This window comes from Leucopleurus acutus (genome assembly GCF_964270905.1).
Source record: "Leucopleurus acutus genome assembly, chromosome: 3".
NCBI lineage: Eukaryota > Metazoa > Chordata > Mammalia > Artiodactyla > Delphinidae > Leucopleurus > Leucopleurus acutus.
This window is the reverse complement of record NC_139145.1, coordinates 1,721,137-1,740,633: the sequence shown is the minus strand read 5'-3', so window position 1 is coordinate 1,740,633 and position 19,497 is coordinate 1,721,137. Positions and strand designations below refer to the sequence as shown.

The 19,497-nt window shown below is 57.8% G+C and overlaps 1 protein-coding gene across 2 annotated transcripts; it reads right to left on the bottom strand.

Moving 5' to 3' along the window:
- Positions 1-1,099: 1,099 nt before the first annotated feature.
- On the bottom strand, positions 1,100-19,248 carry MOB3A (MOB kinase activator 3A). 2 transcript variants are annotated; one of them, XM_082835083.1, is made up of 4 exons: positions 19,137-19,248; positions 8,096-8,619; positions 3,690-3,892; positions 1,100-2,407 (listed from the first exon to the last, which is right to left on the bottom strand). In XM_082835083.1, the coding sequence occupies exons 2-4, from the start codon at positions 8,514-8,516 to the stop codon at positions 2,378-2,380; spliced, it is 654 nt and encodes a 217-aa protein (XP_082691209.1). In that variant the 5' UTR covers positions 8,517-8,619; positions 19,137-19,248; the 3' UTR covers positions 1,100-2,377. The 2 variants fall into 2 exon arrangements, with proteins under 2 accessions (XP_082691209.1, XP_082691210.1); XM_082835084.1 differs by lacking the exon at positions 19,137-19,248 and adding an exon at positions 14,347-14,454.
- Positions 19,249-19,497: the final 249 nt, after the last annotated feature.

Sequence of the window (19,497 nt, the reverse complement as noted above, 5' to 3'; positions counted from 1 at the left end):
ATGAATTTATTCCCTTAAAGTACTGGAGGTAACAAGTCCAAAACGGGTCTCACGGGGCTAAATCCAGGCGTGGGCAGGGCTGATCCTTCCGGAGGCTCCAGGGAAGCATCGGTTCCTGCCTTTTCCAGCTTCTAGAGGCGCCGCATCCCTGGCTCGCGGCCCCTCCTGCATCCTCACAACCAGCAGCGCAGCATCTCCCGTCTCTCTCTGCCTCTGACCCTCCCGCCTCCCTCTTATAAGGACCCTGAGATGACGCTGGGCCCCCAGGGAATCCAGGGTCACCCCCATCTCAGGGGCTTCAACTTAATCCCACCTGCAAAGTCCCCTCTGCCCCATGAGGTGACACATCCACAGGTCCTGGGACCGGGATGTGGATGGCTTTGGGGTCTGTTGTTCCGAATCACAGCTCCCCAAACTTTAAAATGGTCCTGGAGACCTCTGTGGTGCATTTGCAAAATCAAGGGGTAAGGAAACAGCAGCTTCTTTAGAAGGTATTTACAAGTGATGGGGAGTCCCCGCAAGTCACTCTGTCTGTCCGATGGAGACGGCACGCCCTCTAGGGGCAGGAAGGTCTGGAGCACAGGCCCCAACCCGCCTGGCAAAAGACCATCCTGTCAGCCCCACAACCCCTGAGAGTAAGTAACCCGTTCCCATTCCTCACGTATAAGAGATTTTGGGGGTAAACTCATGTGTCAAGGTCACAGGATAGTTAGGACGGGGCTGAGACAGAAAACACCCCTCTGTTCCCACGTGGTTCAAAGTTTTCTGGAACCTTCTTTACACAGCAAAGAGGCAACAGTTAAAATCTCGTTTGCTGAGTGCTGAAAGCAGAAACGGGAGAGGGAGTGGGCGCCGTCTCAACCTGCTTTCCAGACTCTGGTCCTCATCAGCCCCGCCCTGTACCCTGTGAAATTCTAATCCCACTGATATTCTGTGCATCTGTTTAGCTACTTGGGACACTCTGCGGGGGGCGGGGGCACAAACTGTTGTGACATCTAAGATTTCTTTGCCACTTGGGGATGTGTCCCAATGCCAGGCCCTCCCACCAGGAAGACAGAAATGACAACCAGCAGGTGCAGGTAAGGAGACACGTGATTTATTCTGATGGTCCTGTGGGAACACCCATGGGCATGGGAGGGTGGGCAGGGGAGCCCCCCCCTCCAGCCCCGCCACCTTTCCAACCTGGCTGGTGACCTGAGTGGCACAGTGGTTACGGCGTTTGGTCGTGGTTCTGCATTTAAGAGGAGCTACACGCGACTGGGCGGTTTCCTGCAGTCTTTCCAGGACTCCGGGAGCGGGACCCCAGCAACTTCTGGAAGGACTGAGGCCCAGGTCGTGTTAATTGCACTTGTTGGGTGTTGGTGTCGGGTGGTGGCCCTGTCTCCCCGCGAGCGTCCCAGACACCCAGAGGTACTCAGAGCTGGTGTGGTCCAGGTGGGCAGGACTGCCACGGCGAAAGGCCACGGAGGATGCTGTGTGCGGGTGGGGCGCGAGCCGGCGGGGCCCCCAAGCTTCTGCGGGGAGACGGTGCTGGGATTTGGTCCCGGAGCCACGGAGGGCCACGCTGACAAAGGGTTTCGATATGAAGCTGGCAGGTGTGTGAAGCAAGGCTAAGTCCGGCTAAACATTCGGCAAAACTCAAAGGTCCCAAACCAGGGAGAGGCGTTTCCTGGCAGAATCGTACTGCTATTCACGACGGAAAGGGGACATTTTTCTAGAGGGGAGGGGGATCACTCCTTGTAGGTAAAAAACTTTTTTATTCCGGTAACATTTCATAGTGGTCGTAAATGCAACTAGACGAATTCAATCTTTTATGCGACATGAAGGGGCCCCAGGACACCTGGGATGTGGGTGTGGGCTCTGGAAGCTGGCACAGGAGCCTAAGGGTCCCAGAGGAACAGCGGGACGGAAGTGGCTTGGGGGGAGGACGCCGGGAGGACGCAAGCCAAGCGCTCGTACCACTCGGAACCAGGCCTGGGCCACAGCGGGGGGCACTGCGGGGTCTCAGCCTCGCTGATGGGGGCCTGACCACCCACGGCCGAGCAGGCGGGCTGGTGCAGGAGACGGACCCGAGTGGGGCCAGCCTCCGGGCAGGTGCAAGCGGTCTGCAAATGAAGTGGGTTTTCCCGGTTGCTCACAACACGTGGAATCACAGAGTTCAAGTTCTATCTTATCTCCCCCATGCTGGCCGAGGAGACTGGGGCTCAGGGAGGCTCAGACCCATGGGTGCTGCCACCTTGGGATCGGAGAGAGGACGCAGCCTAGACAGCACAGAATTTGCTGGGCTAGAAAATACCGGTCCCTGTTCTGGAGACGTGGCCCTCAAGTAGGACTGTTCCCCAGGCGCGGACTCGGTGACTACGGGGCCAAGGGGCTCTCAGTGGCACATCCGTGCGGTCATTTCTTTCTGTTAAGAACAAGCAAGGACATCAGCAAATCACACAGGAAATCGGGGGACGCAGTCTCATGGGAGCCCTCAGGCCTCACTTAAAGCAAATCTTACGAAATACAGAGCAGACGGCAGCGCGCCTCAGGCTGGGGCGCAGACTCTTTCCGTGAAGGGTCCCACAGTCCCTGTGTCCAGAAAGAGCTAACTCTAAGCATCAGTGTGGGACAAATGACCATGCGATTAGGGCGCTGAGTTAACCGAACAAAAGTGAGCTGATCACAAAACTGCACACAATGACTTTCAGTATTTGGTGAGATTCACATAAAAGGAACTGTGGGAAAGAGGCATTCACCTCCACAAGGGTGCACAACCCCACCTCTAGTTCCAGAACGTTCCACTACCCCAGAGGAAAACCCCAACCCCACTAGGCATGCGCACTGTAACTTTAACTCCGGAAAAATGTTTACTGATAGGCAGAGCCTGCAAGGGAATATACAAAAATGAGAAAGTTCTGTGAAGTTGTTTTCAGAGAGTTTTAGAAGTTGTAAAAGAATAGGGGCTGGGGTTTCCCTGGTGGCGCAGTGGTTAAGAACCCACCTGACAATGCAGGGGACACGGGTTTGAGCCGTGGGCTGGGAAGATCCCACATGCCGCGGAGCAACTAAGCCCGTGCGCCACAACTACTGAGCCCGCATGTTGTAACTACTGAAGCCCGCGCGCCCAGAGCCCATGCTCCGCAACAAGAGAAGCCACCACAATGAGAAGCCTGTGCACTGCAACGAAGAGTAGCCCCCGCTCGCTGCAACTAGAGAAAGCCTGCGCGCGGCAACGAAGACCCAACACAGCCAAAAATAAACAAATAAATAAAATAAATTTTTTAAGAAAAGAAATAAAGTGGGTTAGTGGTTGCAGGGGCTGGGGAGGAGGATGGGGGTGACTGCTGATGGGGGCGGGGCTTCTTTTGGGTGATGGAAGGAAGGTTCTGGAACTGGATAGAGGTGATGGCTGCCCAGCCCCGTGAATGTGCTAAACGCCACTGAATTGTTGGCTTCACGATGGCTAATTTTACGTTATGCAGATTTTACCTCAATTAAAACCAAAAAAATCCTTGTTCTCTGCCGGCAGGGGACGGGGGTGGGTGGAGGAGGTGTAGGTGGGGACAGTCACCAGAGGCCCATCTGTTTCTCCCACAGGGAAGCGGGGGCAGCTGCAGGCAGTGACCCGCCCGCCCGCGCCCCGATGGGCATGCAGCCCCAGGACAGGGGGCACTCGCCTCCCCACGATGCCCCGACCCGCTCACCAGCGGCTCCAGCTCCTTGGTGTCGATGAGGCCAAACTCTGTGACGAAGTAGTAGAAGTGCTTATAGCAGGTGTTGACGTGCGCCTCCGAGCCCAGCTGCGCGATGCGGTCGAAGTGGTGGATGTAGACATGCACGAACACGCGGAAGAGCCGCGACAGGATCTTCTTCACCACCTGCAGGAAGTTCTTGGGGAACGGCGTGCCTGCAGAGGCGGCAGGGGCAGCTCAGCTAGGATGCGCCCCCAGCTGCAGGCGCGAACCCCTCTCTGCGGGACCCCGGGCCTGGGAAGCCCACTTCTTGGCTCCCTAACAGTGCCTGGGGGCGGGGTGGGGTGGGGCGGGGTGCCGGCAGATAGAGTGCCAGGACTGCAGCCCCCGCGGCCCAGCACCGGCTGGACGTGTCCCGCCCCGCCCCACCCCGGTCTGGCCAGATGTGGACACGCCATCCCACTTCTGGTGGCTCACAGGTTTCTGTGTGTGTCTGTCTCCAGTTACGTTTACTTTTTGGAATAGAACTGGAGAACCTATAAAAACCTATGTTTTGGCCTTTGACATTTTTCACTTAATACCCTTCTCTCTCTCCAGCGTATGTTTCATGACATCACTTAAATTTGAATGTACATATCCTAACTTAATTGCATGCATACACTATATTGCACTTTCTTGTCCAATTACTGAATTTAATACGTTTTATTTCTATTTTTTAAGTGTATTTATTATTTATTTATTTTGGCCACTCTGGGTCTTTGCTGTGGCACGCTGGCTGTAGAGCGCCTGGGCTCAGTAGTCGCAGCGCGTGGGCTTAGCTGCGGCACGTGGGATCTTAGTTCCCTGGCCAGGGATCGAACCCGGGCCCCCTGCACTGGGAGCGTGGTGTCTCAGCCACTCTGCCACCAGGAGGCCCCTCTGTTTTCTAAATTGCGGTGATACACACGTACTCTGGGACTGGCGGACTCAGCCCTCCTCCGGTGTTAGTCTGTGCCCCCCACGTGCTCGCCCGCTCCCACCTCGTGTCCTGTTCGTCCCACAGGGCAGATGCCACGCACTCGCTCCACCTGACCGGCACTACCAGGGGGCTCCCCAGGACCAGGGTGGACCGGCCCCATTTCTTCAAGAGAGGGGCTCCAGAGCTGGCAGCCCAGGGGGAGGAGCACAAAGGTGCCACGAAGCGCGAGGAAAGCCATGGCGCACAAGGCACACGCTTCCGGAAGATGGAGCGGTCAGCTGCTGGACGGTGCTGTGCTTCACAGCCCTGTGGTCGGCGAGCAAAGGCCCCAAAGACGTGCAGGCAAGTGCCGGAGATCCGTGCGCAGGGCGGCGTCACGGGATGGCGTCTGCAGTGAGATGGGGAACAGCCCGGCCCAAGTGGGAGGTGGAAGACGAGCCCACGCGGCGGCTCACACCAGGGAAAGGTCCCAGGACTGTGGAGGCACGAGGCAAACGGGAAAGACGCTCCCACGAACGTGCGCCTTTCCAGCTCCTGTCCTGCTCCCTCCTGTGTGTCCTGGTGGGTGTGACAGCTGATGGGACTGGTATTCCATCGGCCGGAAGCGCCTGTGAACGTCTGTTACAGGTGGACAGGGCCCAGCGGCTCCAGGGATCTACCTCTGCGGAAGGTTCGTTCAGCATCAATGAGGCCTCTGGGTTTTCTCCCTCCATCCAACCGGAGAAAAAAGGCTAAAACAAAAGGCATGCTCCACTCTCGAGAGACGACTACGTTCACGGGGCATCTCAGGAGCACACGCCGTCTTGAAGGCCTGTGAAAGCCACTTGGTGGGACAGTGGTCTCCAGGGCATGGGGATCCCCATAAGGGAAGTCGCCCTAACAGTGTCAGGAAGTCAGAGGGAGCGCAGAGCCCATGGCAGGCAGAGGAAGGTGAGCACAGGGTGTGGCTGGCACCAGCCACACGGGGTCCTGGGCCCAACGAGGCTAAGGCCCTGCCCTGCCCCCTCTCCTGGGAGAGGGATGCCAGGAGTCACCAAGGTCACCCTGGGCCATCCTGGGTGGAGGGGGAGCGGCAGCCCCGTAGGAGAAAGGCCTAGAAACAGAAGATGCTGGGACTGCATTGCCCACACCTGCCACGATGCCCTCACACGGGGGTCACAAATCCGGCCCACCTCCCACTCCTGTAAATAAAGTTTTATTGGAACGCAGGCCCACTCCTTATGCACCCTTGTCTGTTTATATACCGTCCATGACAGCTTTCAGACTACACAGCAGATCCGCGTAGCTGAGACAGACCATCTAGAGGCAAAAACCGGAAAGATTTACTGTCTGACCCTTTACGGGAAAAGTCTGTGAAAGAATGTTTCTTTTACGGGAAAGAACCTGGGTCTAAGCTCGAGAGTGTGGGCAGGTGGCTTTGGGGCCTAAGTGGATGCTCAGGTGTGACTGGAACCAGCACGGAAGGTAGGATGAACTTTGGACCCGCCCTTTCTTTGCCCGCCCACAAATTTCCCCCTGAGGAGCGAGGCAGGCTCTGCGCAGCACCACAGACCAGCAAAAAGAAGCATTCCAGTCTGTGTGCCTGGCTGGGGGTTGAACCTAGGTGAGGGGCGAAGCTGGCCCCGGGGTCCGTGGACAGGGCTGGAAGGTGTGGCCTGGGCCAGGTGGCCCGAGGAAGGCGCCAGCAGCCACAGAACCCACTGTGGCCGTGTGGCAGAGGTCTCTGACCCCTGCTGGGCAGCTGAGTGATGTCTGACAAGGACATTTCTCTCGCCCTTCTCGTGCTTTCCTCTTTGGTAGGATTACTAGAATTTGCTTCCGTGGGCGAGGCACTGACTAGAGGCCCTCGGTCTGAGTTCTAGGATGTGGACCGCTCAGGATCTGGGGAGGCTTCAGGGGGTCCCAGCAAGGCAGGGACTCAGGATGACACGGAGCATGTGTAGACGTGGACCCGACAACCTGATGGGGGGCTGCCCAGGAATCTCTATTCTGGGCAAGTGATGATTCCGGGATGGCCTTTTCCCAGATGAGTCCCTGAAAACCCCACCAGGGTCAGCCTGGTTCAGTGTAACGACGGCGGGCGAGAAACTTAACGAGGCACAGCGCACGCCAGCGGCCAAGAGCTGGGCCCGAGGCCTGCGCACTGGCCAGGGGTTTGCCAGGAAGCCGTGTCGCACTGGTGAATGTGAGAACGACATCTACCATCGCCCGGGGCTGCCAGGACAAGTCGCCCAGGGCTGCTCAGTGGCTCAGAACAACTCATACGGGTTTTCCCACAGCTCCTGAGGCCAGAGTCCACATGGTGCCCTGGGCCGAGGTGCAGGTGTGGGCGGGGATGGGTCCTCCGGGGGCTCCAGGGAGAACCCGTTCCTGCCTTATCTGGGCTCACAATCCCTTCCTCCTCCTGTTGCTTCACTGTCTCTGCTCTCCTGGGTGTCTAGTCTCCCTCCATCTCCCTCTTGTTAGGACCCCTGTGATGACATTTAGGGCTCACCCAGATAATCCAGAATAATCTCTCCATCTCAAGATCCTTAACTTGAAGCAAAATGTAGCCCCTCCACACACGGGAGCGTCACTCAGCCGTGCAAAGGCGGGAAGCCCCGACACTCGCTACCACGTGGATGGACCCCGAGAACACGACGCTCAGTGAGAGAAGCCAGACGCAGAAGGACACACAGTGGGGTGATCCCACTGATGGGAAACGTCCAGGACAGGCAAATCCAGAGACAGAGTGGATTCCTGGTTGTCAGGGGCTGGGGAGGGGGTGGGGAGTGACTGCTGACGGGGACGGGCTTCTTTTAGAGTGATGGGTTTATTATTTTTTTTTTATTGCTGTTATTTTAAAAATTTTTGGCCACACTATGCAACATGTGGGAGCTTACTTCCCCGACCAGGGATCGAACCCGCACCCCCTGCATTACAAGGTGGAGTCTTAACCACTGGACCACCAGGGAAGTCCCAGGGTGATGGGTTTAGATAGAGCTGATAGCTTCACGAAGCTGTAACTGTCCTAAAATGACACCAAACTGTGCACTTTAAGTGGGTGGGTTTTACAGGGTGTGGACTCCATCCTGATAAAGCTGTTATGAAAAGAACATGAGGACTTCCCTGGTGGCGCAGCGGTTAAGATCCGCCTGCCAATGCAGGGGACACAGGTTCGAGCCCTGGTCCAGGAAGATCCCACATGCTGCGGAGCAGCTAAGCCCGTGTGCCACAACTACTGAGCCTGCACTCTAGAGCCCGCAAGCCACAACTACTAAGCCCACATGCCTAGAGCCCGTGCTCCAGAAGAGAAGCCACCGCAATGAGAAACCAGCGCACCACAACGAAGAGTAGCCCCGGCTCGCCACAACTAGAGGGAGCCTGCGCGCAGCAACGAAGACCCAATGCAACCAAAAATAAATAAAGAAAAATAAAATTAAGAAAAAAAAAAAAAGAACATGAAAGTGCAGAGACTCACCGACGTTGGTGGGGAAGACGTCCTCATTGTTGATCTGCACCTCGATCCAGTCCATGAGCAGGTCCATGTACCGCGGGGCCGACAGTGCCGTGGGCCGCCGGAACCTGTGCTCGTCCTGCCAGCGGTACTCATACTTGGGGCCGCCTGACATGACGGGGCAGGAGCGCTCGGTGCAGCCGTCACTGATGGTGCCGTAGATGAGGTTGACGCGGTTGAAGAAGTCGACCACGTGCACGGCCACCCAGTCGTTGAGCTCCTCGCCGGCGGGCAGCTGCACGGCCAGCTTCAGGTCCAGCCCCGCATTCAGCGATGCCTGCGCCTTCTTGTGCAGCTCAAAACGCTGGGTGCCCGGCTCGAACTTGCGCTTGGGCCGGAAGGTCTTGTCCTTGTTGAAGACCTGCTTCAGGAAGGGGTTGGACATCTCTGCTGCGCGCTCAGGACGCCCCCCGCGAGGCCTCCACGGGGAGGGCCGGGCGGGACGCTCACGGTGCGAAGGTCACCGGGCCCCCGGGTCTCCCCCAGACCTGGAACACACAAAGAGGAAGCACTGTCACCCTTCTCAGAACCCTGTTCTGTAAGCACCGGCGGGAAGACTGGGGACACTCCCGGGACTTCTGGTTTTGAGTTTCACCAAAAGGGCGCACAGCACTGCCCCAGGCACATCCCCCTGACTCAGAGCAGAAGACACTGAGTCGGGCCCTGCATCATCCTCTCCGCGCCTGGAGGCTTTCAGTAAAGCGGAGAGAGCTGCTAGCTCCCACACGCTGGCTGAGGGCGGCCCCCACAGGCGAGGTGGTCTCTTCATCTCCACGAAGAGACATCCACAGCCCTGGGACTGGCGAATGGACCTTATCTGGAAGAAGAGACTTGGCAGTCTTCGCAGATGTGACTGGGTTAAGGATCTTGGGATGCCCTCTTCCCGGATTATCCCCGTGGGCCCTAAGTCCAATGATGAGTGTCCCTATAAGAGAAGACAGACACCCAGGGAAAGACCATGTGATAACGGATGCAGAGATGGGGTGATGTGTCTACAGGCTAGGGGACACCAAGGACTGCCAGCACCATTAGAGTCGGGAGAGAGGCCTGGGACATATGCCCCCTCAGAGCCCCAGGGCGAACCGGGCCTGCCCACACAGATCTGGGGCTTCTGGCCTCCGGGACTGGGAGGGGGTACATTCCTGCTGCCTCTCTGATCTTCCGTGTGTCTCGTGTCCCAATCTCGTCACTGGATTAGGGGCCGCCGTGACCCATCGTGACCTCATCTCTCCATTGTGACATCTGCACAGACTCCATTTCCAAGGGGTGGATATGAATTTGGGGGGACACTATCCACCCCAGTGCACTAAGTAAAGATGCCTCTATGAGCTGTCTGGACTCGTGACTGACGCCGCCCGTTTTGGGGGATGAGGCCCCGATATAGGGGCTGCAGCTGCCATGGCCCTGCCGTGATGCCCGGTCCCCCTCCGGCTCCTCCCGAGTCTTTGCTCTGCACCGTCTCCTCTGTTACAAACCCCACCTTGGAGGGCAGGAAAGGATGAAATCGAGCACAAGGAGCTCAGGTCGGGCTCACGCTCGGGACTGGTCACGGCGCCATCCCCGTCCCCATTGCTGCTACGATGACAGCGCTGGCCCGCCGCCCCTGGCTCTCCATCTCCGGCCCAGGAGATGCGCTTTCCCGGGAGTGTGGACCTGGCCGGCACGGGGGTGCCCTGGGCGCTCACCCAGGAGCAGCCACAGAAGGGGAAGTCGGCCTAGAGGGGAAGCGGAAGCAGAGCCTCTGCACCGCCCAGGCCGGGCTGCACCGCACGCACCCGTGCACCCCCGTATGACGAATGACCACTTATCTGTAACGTTTTAATAAATCCCTCGGCAGTTGGTTTCTGGGCCCTGGGACCAGCAGCCTTGTCAGGTGGCCCGCCCTCCAGACTAGCACACTGTGTGGCAAACTGCCAGAAACGGAGGGGCTTTGAACAGCCCTCCTTCATTATCAGAAAGTTCTGGATGTCTCACATCTGAGCCGGGCCTCATGTGTCCTTGAGTAGGGACCTGTCACCCCCCAGGCCCAGGGCGGGGGGTGCCTGCAGAGAGGACGTCAACGCCACCAGGACGGCCTCAGTGACAGAGAAGCCGTTCCAGGTGGGCAGGCCCGAGGCCGGCAGGTGTGGTCACCCCGACCTTGGAGGACCCGTGTCCGCGGGTCCAGGCGGAGCAACCGGGACGGGGAGGATCTCAGCAGACAGTAAGAGCTGAGGCACGACCCACCACATCCTGTAGGCCAGCGTCTCCTGCAGGCTCAGCCCTTCCACAGCTCGGAGGTCTGGAAACCCCCGCAGGCCCAGGGCTCCTGGCCTGGCCTTCAGCAGCTGCCTCGAGAATGTGAGCCTCTGGGTTAATTCCGGAGGCTGGAGAGATGATGCCTAGGGCTCAAACCAGCCTTCTAGCCGGGGTGGTCCTGCCCCCAGGGCAGCAGAGCCAGGAGGATGGAGACTCTAAGTTATGAGAACTTACAAAGAAAAACATTGCTCTGGCCTAAAGGGAGATGGTGCTCGAGCTGAGCCTCGAGAGCAGATCCTTCTGGAGCCCAGGCGTGGGGAGGGTGGGGCCCGATGGAAGGGGGCGGAGGAGACCCCAGCGTCTCTCCCCTCAGGGCGGGAGTGACCCTGACCCTACCTCCTCCTGTGTCCTCAGTGTGTCCACAGGGCCTGCTCACAGAGGACTCAAAAAGAATCCAATGTGAAAGCATGGAGGAGGCCTCCCTGCCCTGGTTAGGGGAGAGGGCGTGGTCAACAGGATAAGGGCCCCAGAGACACCCCCGTCCTGGTCCTGGGCCCCAAGGACATGTCACCTCAAACGGCAGAGGGAACTTTGCAGACAGAATTAAGTTGAGGCCCCTGAGACAGGGATGACCCTGGATTCCCTGGGGGGTCCAGTGTCATCACAGGGTCCTTATAAGAGGGAGGCAGGGGGTGGTGGGGGATATGTCAGAGGCAGAGACACGGGAGATGCTGCGCTGCTGGCTGTGAGGATGCAGGAGGGGCCGTGAGCCAGGGGTGCGGCGCCTCTAGAAGCTGGAAAAGGCGGGAACCGATGCTGCCCTGGAGCCTCCCTGGAGCCTCCGGAAGGACCAGCCCTGCCCACACCTGGATTTAGCCCCGTGAGGCCCGAGTCAGACTCCTGACCTCCAGAACCGTGAGATAATAAACCTGTGTGGTTTTGGGCTACAAAGTCTGTGGTGACTTATTACAGCAGTCTTAGGAAACTCAGACAGAGGCTACGCAGATAATCCTAATGAGCGCTGGGCAAAATAACTTGTAGTTGATGTAACTGGATCTGGTTACATGTGGGCCTGGGATCTTCTGTTCTCCCCGCTGGCAGGCAAAGCCTGCTCACGCTTCTGGGCCCCGCTGGACACTACGGGTGTGGGAAGGTCAACTCAAGGCAGCATGAACTGTGCAAAACACAGGAGCTGAGCATCCGGGGATGGAGCCAGATGGATGGGAGGAGCTCCAGTGAAGAGCAGAGGGACCCACCTACCCCCACGAGGACGGCCGTAATCAAAAAGGACAATCAATAGGGCTGTTGAGGACGTGGACCAGTCGGAACCCTCCTGCACTGCTGGTGGGAACGTAAAATGGGGCCACCGCTGTTGAAAACAGCCTGGCAGTTACCAAAACACGGTTAAACCTCACCCAGCGATTCTCTCCTAGGTGCCCAGCCAAGAGAAGTGACAACACATGTCCACACAAAAACCTGTGCATGTGCCCAGCAGCATGATTCACAACAGCTAAAAGGCAGAGACACCCAAATGCCCAGCAACAGGTGCACTGATCCACACATGGGAACATCACTCAGCCACGCAAAGGGGTGAAGCTCTGACACTCGCTACCACGTGGATGGACCCTGAGGACACGATGCTCAGTGAGAGAAGCCAGGCACAGGAGGACACACACGGTGTGATTCCATTGACGGGAAACGTCCAGAACGGGCCAATCCACAGACACAGAGCGTGGGTTCCTGGTTGTCAGGGGCTGGGGAGGGGATGGGGAGTGACTGCTGTTGACGATGGGGCTTCTTCTGAGGTGATGGAATGTTCTGGAACTAGACACAGATGGTGGCTGCAAACGTTGTGAATGTACTGAAAACGCTGGAATGTACACGGGACACAGGCGGAAAGTCCGGCATGTGAATGACAGTCAGTGAAGCTGCCATTTTGAAAGCAGGGCGCGGGGGACAAGCAGAGCAAGTGCGGGCTGAGCCACTACCCCAGGCACCATAAAGAACTGAAGCAGTTTCCCTCTCAGCTCAAATCGAGGTCAGCACTACTGTAAAGTCTGTTTACCGTGAAAGGTAACAACACAAGCACGGAAAACTGCATGGGATAAAAGGTGCAGTCACTGATGCGCCACAGAGTGAACACTCACTGTGTAAGGGCCCCCCGGGCAACGCAGCTGGAGGCCACCTGTGCTCTGGAGCAAGAAGGCCCCGTGCCTCGTCCACAGACCAGAAGTGCCTTCGCTTCCTTCCCCAAAGCCATCATCACTTCCTGCCACCTTGGTTAACACCCAGTGAGGCATTCACAGTAACCCTCAGAACAAAACAGAACCCCCACTTTACATGGGAAGACTGAGGCCCAGACCTAGCACTGCTGACATTAGGGCCGTCCCAGGTGCTGTGGGGGGTGGAGCAGCATCCCTGCCCCCATCCCCTCGATGCCAGGAGCTCCCCCCAGTCCCGAAGACCACAGATGTCCCCAGACATGGCCCAGTGTCTCCTGGGGGCAGGACCACCCTAGGTGAGAACCACCAGGTTAGAAGATGGTGACTCAGTACCACTAGTTAATGATTAGAAAATCAATGCTAAGCCACGCAGCTGGCAGCAGGAGGAGTCGACCCCGCACCCTGAACCGTGGCTCCTTCTGCCCGCCACCGCCTCCACGGCCCCACCCCTCTGCTATTCGAGCTTCTGTCCATCTCATCCCAAACCCAGGGCCAAGTGCCCTCTGGGCCGGGGCTGCTCCCGCACCAGGGGCCTCCACAATGCCTGCAGGCTGGCTGGGTACTTCCGGCTCCGACTCTCCCTGGTTTTGGGGGTGCGGGCAGGGATGCTGCAGGAAGGTGGTGCAGCTGAGTACAGGGTGCAGCCACAAACGCCCCACCTGCCCGCTTCTCTCCCGACATGGAGGACCTCAGACCCCGCAGGAGGCACTGATTAAAAGAGGCCACCTGCCCCGACCCTCTGTTGCAGAGACTGGCCGTGTCCCCTGCGCCGGGCAGCCAGGACCCCTCTACGCGAGGGCATGGGCGCTGGATGTGTCGCGTAGGGACCCTGCGGCCCCACCTGTGACTGCAAACTTCCCAGGGCGCCGTGAACCTGCCCAGGTGATTAATCTGCAAACCAGCCACTCTCAGGCCACTCGGCTGCAGGTCAAGGGACAGTGACCCTGTGTGGACCCACTAGCGACTCAAGCCGTCCTGCCCCGTGCCCACCACCTGCCAGCGGCACGGACTGATTTCAGCCTCCAAACACCCTTCAGCCCAGGCTGAGCACAGCCCCACTTTGGTCACGAGGAGATGAGGCGGGGTGCTCCCCGCTGTCCAGCCGGGGGGTGGCGGGGCGGGGAGAGCTGGGCCAGACCAGCCACCGAGCCCTGGCAGCAGCTTCCGTGCACCCACCCGCCCAGGTTCCTTATCCACCCTGCAGCCAGCCTTCTAACCCTCATGGAAACCACAGCGTCAAGAAGAACGCAGCCCGCTAGTGTCCCGTTGCCGCCTTCTATTGATTCTGGGGCCTCTCTGCGGACAGGTTTGGGAGTCTAACTCCCCACGATGTTACCTGGCGACGCATGACATGTCAGACAGGTGTGGCTGTGGGGTGGAGAGGAGGGCCTCAGGGAGGGGGCTGGGGCAACCCTGCGGCTCTATCCACAGCCCATCATGCCGTGGGCTGACCCATGCCAGGACAGTTCTGGAAGACAGGGCGGGGCAGCGGAAGGGGCTTGTAAGGTTCCTGCCTGCCCTTCTGTCTCCTCAGAAAGTGGGAGGGTTTTTTTCTAAGTGGAAGCAACGATTTTCTGAACAACTCCCTGGATGGGCAAAGGTCCCATCAAAAGCAAAGAGCTTTCTACCAGAAACACATGCTCCCGCGGCTGCGGGGTGGCCGGCCACCGGAAAGTGCCTTTTCCTTGAGAAGCGCTGCCGCAGGCCAGGGCGCCCGGGAGTTGCTGCCCACCACCGCCCCGCCGTCCCAGGTACCATCTCTGGGGCTGCTTTGTCTTGGTCCTTCTCAGAACACCTCCAAGGACGGCGGGGCCGGGGGGAGCCAAGACAGGCTTCTCGGAATTCAGCGCTAAGGGCTCCCCTGGTTCTTCCTGCAGATGAGATGCGTGTGGCACTCAAACTCTGTGACAAAAGTTAAGATGACAAAGCTCCCCTCCCTGGCACACACGCACCCCCGTTTTCTTCTAAGAACAAAATGAAACAGTTCTTGTAAGCAACTGCCGCACCTTGGCCCGGCAGCCACTTCCTTCCGGTGCTTCCACATCCTGGCCGGCCACTGCCGCCATGGGGACAGGCCCCAAGCTCGGAAGTCCCGCATGTTTTCGGTTGACATGTAAGCCCTGGCCCCTGGCCTGGAAGGCTAAGTGTCTGGCTGGAAGATGCTCACGGCCCAGGATCTGTCCTGTTAAAGATGGCTGAGCTCCAGAGCTGTCTTCCATCAACTAAATGTTTATATTTAAATACTGCGACTGCAGCCTGGGTGGGGAGGCTGCCCGCCATCCTGCAGGACACACATGAAAGCCAGGTGCTTTAGGCATGTTCTGTATATTCCAGCCCTCCTGATAATCTTTTTTTTTTTTTTACACAAAAGCCAATTGAGGGCTTCCCTGGTGGCGCAGTGGTTGAGAGTCCGCCTGCCAATGCAGGGGACACGGGTTCGTGCCCCGGTCCGGGAAGATCCCACATGCCGCGGAGTGGCTGGGCCCGTGAGCCACGGCCGCTGAGCCTGCGCGTCCGGAGCCTGTGCTCCGCAGTGGGAGAGGCCACAACGGTGAGAGGCCCGCATACCGCAAAAAAAAAAAAAAAAAGCCAATTGAGATATAATTCACACAGCTATAAACTCCACCCTTTAAAAGTATACAATTCAATGGCTTTTAGAAACATCATGGAGTATGCAACCATCACCACTAATTCCAGAACATTCTCATCACCCCACAACGAAACCCGTGCCCATCAGCAGTCGCTTCCTATCCCCCTTTATGGGCTAAATCACATTCCCCGGCCCCAGAAGACATACTGAAGTCTTAACCCCCCAAACCTGTGAAAGGACCCTGTTTGGAAGTGGGGTCATTGCATACATAATTAACTTAAGATGAGGTCACACTGGAGGACGGTGGGCCCTAGGCCAATGACTGTTGTCCTTATAAAAAGAGGGAGATCTGGACACAGACACCGGGAGACAGCCATGTGATGGAAGCAGAGATCGGGGTGATGCGTCTACAAGCCCTACAAGCCAAGGAATGACCAGGATGGCCGGCCGCACCAGAAGCCGGGAGAGAGGCACGAAGGTCCCTCCCTGGGGCCTCTGAGAGCCCTGAGCCCACAGCAGATAAGAGCTGGTCTGGGATCTAAACCCGGCTGTCCCCACGTCCACGGCCTTCACTCCACCCAGACGGAGAGGGGCTGCCGGGTGCACACAGCCCAGCACCACGATTCTCCTCCGAACCTCCTTCCTCAGTCTCAGTTCCCCATGGGGGCAAACGCGATTTTCTGTTCAACAGAACGGTGTCACGGGGGGGGGTGGGGGTGGGGACAGAAAGGAGAAACGCGGGGGGAGGTCGTGGGTGGTGTGTCTGTGTAGGAGCCACACCTCTTCCTTCTGAGGACCCGGTCTGAGGCTGCAAGAGCCGTCACCGCGTGTTTAACTGACCTGAGTCCTGAGTGTCAGAAAGGGTAACGGACAAGAAACTGCGGCCCGATCTCCCGTCCACCGCGAGCTCCCCTTCGCTGGCTGCCCAAACTTCCTCTCAACATCAGGGTCCTCGGGATCTGGACTTGCCTGTGCGCTGACCCAGTCTGTGGGGAGGGTGTCCACCAAGGACCGCACTCTCTCCAGGCGCCAGCAAGAGCTCCTGCCACGCTCCGCTGCAGCCGTGGGTCTCGAATGAGGCGACCCGGCCCCCAGGGGCCACGGGGGACATCTGTGGTTGTCACGACTGGGGATGCTTCTGGCACCGAGTGGATGGAGGTCAGGGAGGCTGCTCCACACCCCACGGCGCCCGGCACGGCCCCCCCAGGGAGTGACCCGGCCCCGGATGTCTTATTTGGGACTCAGGAGCTGCAGGAATGACCATCTCCTTCCCAGAACTCGGTTTCTGAAGTCGGATTTGCCTCTTTTGCTGCAGCAATCTGAACCTCGCAATTCCAGGAAGTCAAGAGCGCGGCTCACCAGCTGGGGCATGTCCAAAAGTTCCCAGAGTAAAAACCCGAGTTCCAAGCCGGCTGCCTGGGGAATTTCTGTTCAACCTCCATTTCGAGAAGCCCTGGAGATGTGAGAGCAGCTCCCGGAATGATGGTTAATGGCTGACTTTTCCATGAACTCTGGCTGGCTTGGGAGTGTCATCACACATGAAACAGACTAGCTTAACCTTCTTAGGAATACGGATCATCTAGAGTCCTGGAACTGAAAACAGCACTTCCAAGAACCCCCTCAGGGACTAAAATAACCACTTATGCTTTTGCTGAGAGACAGAGGTGATCTTAGAACTCAGCTTGTCACAGCTATTTGGGGCACCTGGTGTGCGAACGCCACGGTCCAGATTTTCAAGATGATAGAGTTACTCTTCTCCTTTAGGGAGGTCCAAATAAAAAGCAAATTATCAAGCCACGAAGAGAAACGAGGAACCGTAAACACCCACCACCAAGTGAACAAAGCCCGTCTGAGAAGATGACACTGCGATTCCAACTCTGTGACGCTGTGGAAAGGGCAGAGCAGAAAAGGACCAGTGGTTGTGGAAGGCAGTGGGCGTGGGGGCTAAGGGACAAATGAATGGGGGGCACACGGGGTTTTTAGGGAAGCAAAACTACTCCGTGTGATAAGATGATGGGTACATGTCAGTACGCATTGTCCAAACCCAGAGAGCATACAACACCAAGAGTGAACTCAGGGGGCTTCCCTGGTGGTGCAGTGGTTAAGAATCCACCTGCCAATGAGGGGCACACAGGTTCGAGCCCTGGTCCAGGAAGATCCCACATGCCGCGGAGCAACTAAGCCTGTGTGCCACAACTACTGAGCCTGCACTCTAGAGCTTGTGAGCCACAACTACTGAGCCCGTGCACCACAACTACCGAAGCCTGCGCGCCTAGAGCCCGTGCTCCACAACGAGAAGCCACCGCAATGAGAAGCCCGCGCACCACAACAAAGAGTAGCCCCCGCTCGCCACAACTAGACAAAGCCCGTGTGTGGCAACGAAGACCCAACACAGACAAAAATTAAAAAAAAAAAAAAGAATAAATGCCATGGAACACATTGAAATACAATGTACACCACGTATGTAACTTTTAACCTCTGGTAGCCACACTGAAAAATAAAAAATGAAAAAAGTGACTTAAACATTGATAATATATACTATTTAACCCAAGAGCACCAAAACATCACTTCAACACCTAACAAACATAGAAAATATTAAGGAAATAATTTGCACACACTCCCCGCCCCACCCCCGCCTTAACACACAGAGTCTCCGGAAACTGGTGCATATCTTACACGAATGGCGCATCCCACTTTGGACCAGCCTCGTTTCAGGTGCTCACTAGCCTGGCTGCTGCACTGGACAGCCCAGCTCCGGGGCGGTTTAAAAGGGGAAAACTCACCTGTCAGAGGACAGGAGCAATGGGATGGGTGCTGTCTGAGGTGGGCACTGGATTCGGACCCCAGGGAGGGGAGAGGCTCTGGATCAGAGAAGGTTGTTGAGGTTTGAGGTGAACAAACAAAGGGCGCCTCCGGAAGGGAGGGGAGAAACAGGGCGCCCCAGGGTGCAGGCAGGGGCGGGGCAGCCAGGACTTCCACTTGCTCCACTCCATAATCAGTACAACAGACACTGACAGGCTACCATGAACTTGGGGTGGGGGGAGGTGGGTGGACGGGTGCTCAGGGCTTTGGGAGGCTGCAGCGTCCTGTCCTGACACTGGCCAGGGCCAGGATTCTTGGCATCACTCCACGCTGAGTCTGTAAAATGGGCTAATAAAAGCCCCTGAACTTTATGTTGCGGGGAGGGAAGAACAAAGAAGCCACCGGCGGGGGCCACGTGTAACAGAAGCAAGTCCAAAATCACGAAAGTGCGGACAGGCAGTGGGGGTGAAATATGAAAAGTGCTCGCGCATCACATACCAAAATTTATCCAAGTGTGTGCTGTGAATGTGTGCAGTTCACTGCATGTCAGTTGAGCCTCTATAAAAGGTAAAAAAAAAAAAAAAAAAAAATGCAAGGAGCAGAAGGCACATATGAATAAAGACTGGAAGACTCTTACCCCAAAATAAGCAGTGAGTGGCTCTCTGGGGGGAGCATCACTCGCAATTTATTTTCTGCTTTGTGACTCTCCGTCACAAAGAGAATCACCCCGATCACACACCCCCTTCCCTCCTCAGTGACATTTTGTAAAATACATGGGCCTTTAAAGCAAACGCAAGCCCTACAGCCAGTGCACAGACGGAGCGGTGGAGTCAGCCAGTGGGCAGTGCTGACACGCAAACACCTCCCACTGCTCAGGGGTTCTGGGGACCAAGAAGCCTACTTTCAGAGGGCGGGGTCCCAGTGTGCTGGGAGCCGTAAAATCCTGTGGACTTTCCATCCACACCAGGAGGTGGGGTCCTGGTTACTGACACGGCCAGGGGGTGACCCCAAAGTGACACATGTAACCCCTAATTCCACCAAGGGCCGCCACCGTTCACCCCTCTGAGGGGCCCGGTCTCCCCGCCGCCCGCGGTCTCCTCTCCTGAGGGGCTCGGTCTCCCTAACGCCCGCGGTCGCCTCTCTGAGTACCCACCTGCCGCCTGCCGCCAGAAGAGTCGGGCCAAGCTCGCCGCTGAACCGCGTCCCCGGGCCGTTAGCCAGCGTAGCCTCGCCGCCAGGCCGGAAAAGCTCCGCGCACGACCACCCCGCCCCCCGGCCGGATATACTTCCGCTCCGGGCCGAGGCCTCCCAGGCTTCCGGGGAGGCCTGCGGGCGGAGCTTGCTCGTAGAGCGGGGCGGGGCCTTGAATAGAGGCCAGCCTGGAAGGAGGAGCTTGCGCCGGCCTACGGCGCATGCGTGGAGCGAGGTCGCGGGCGGGGCCAACAGAGAGGTGGAGCCTCCCCGGGAGCGGCGGCTCATGGGCGGGGCCTGGAATAGGATCCGGCGCCCTTAGT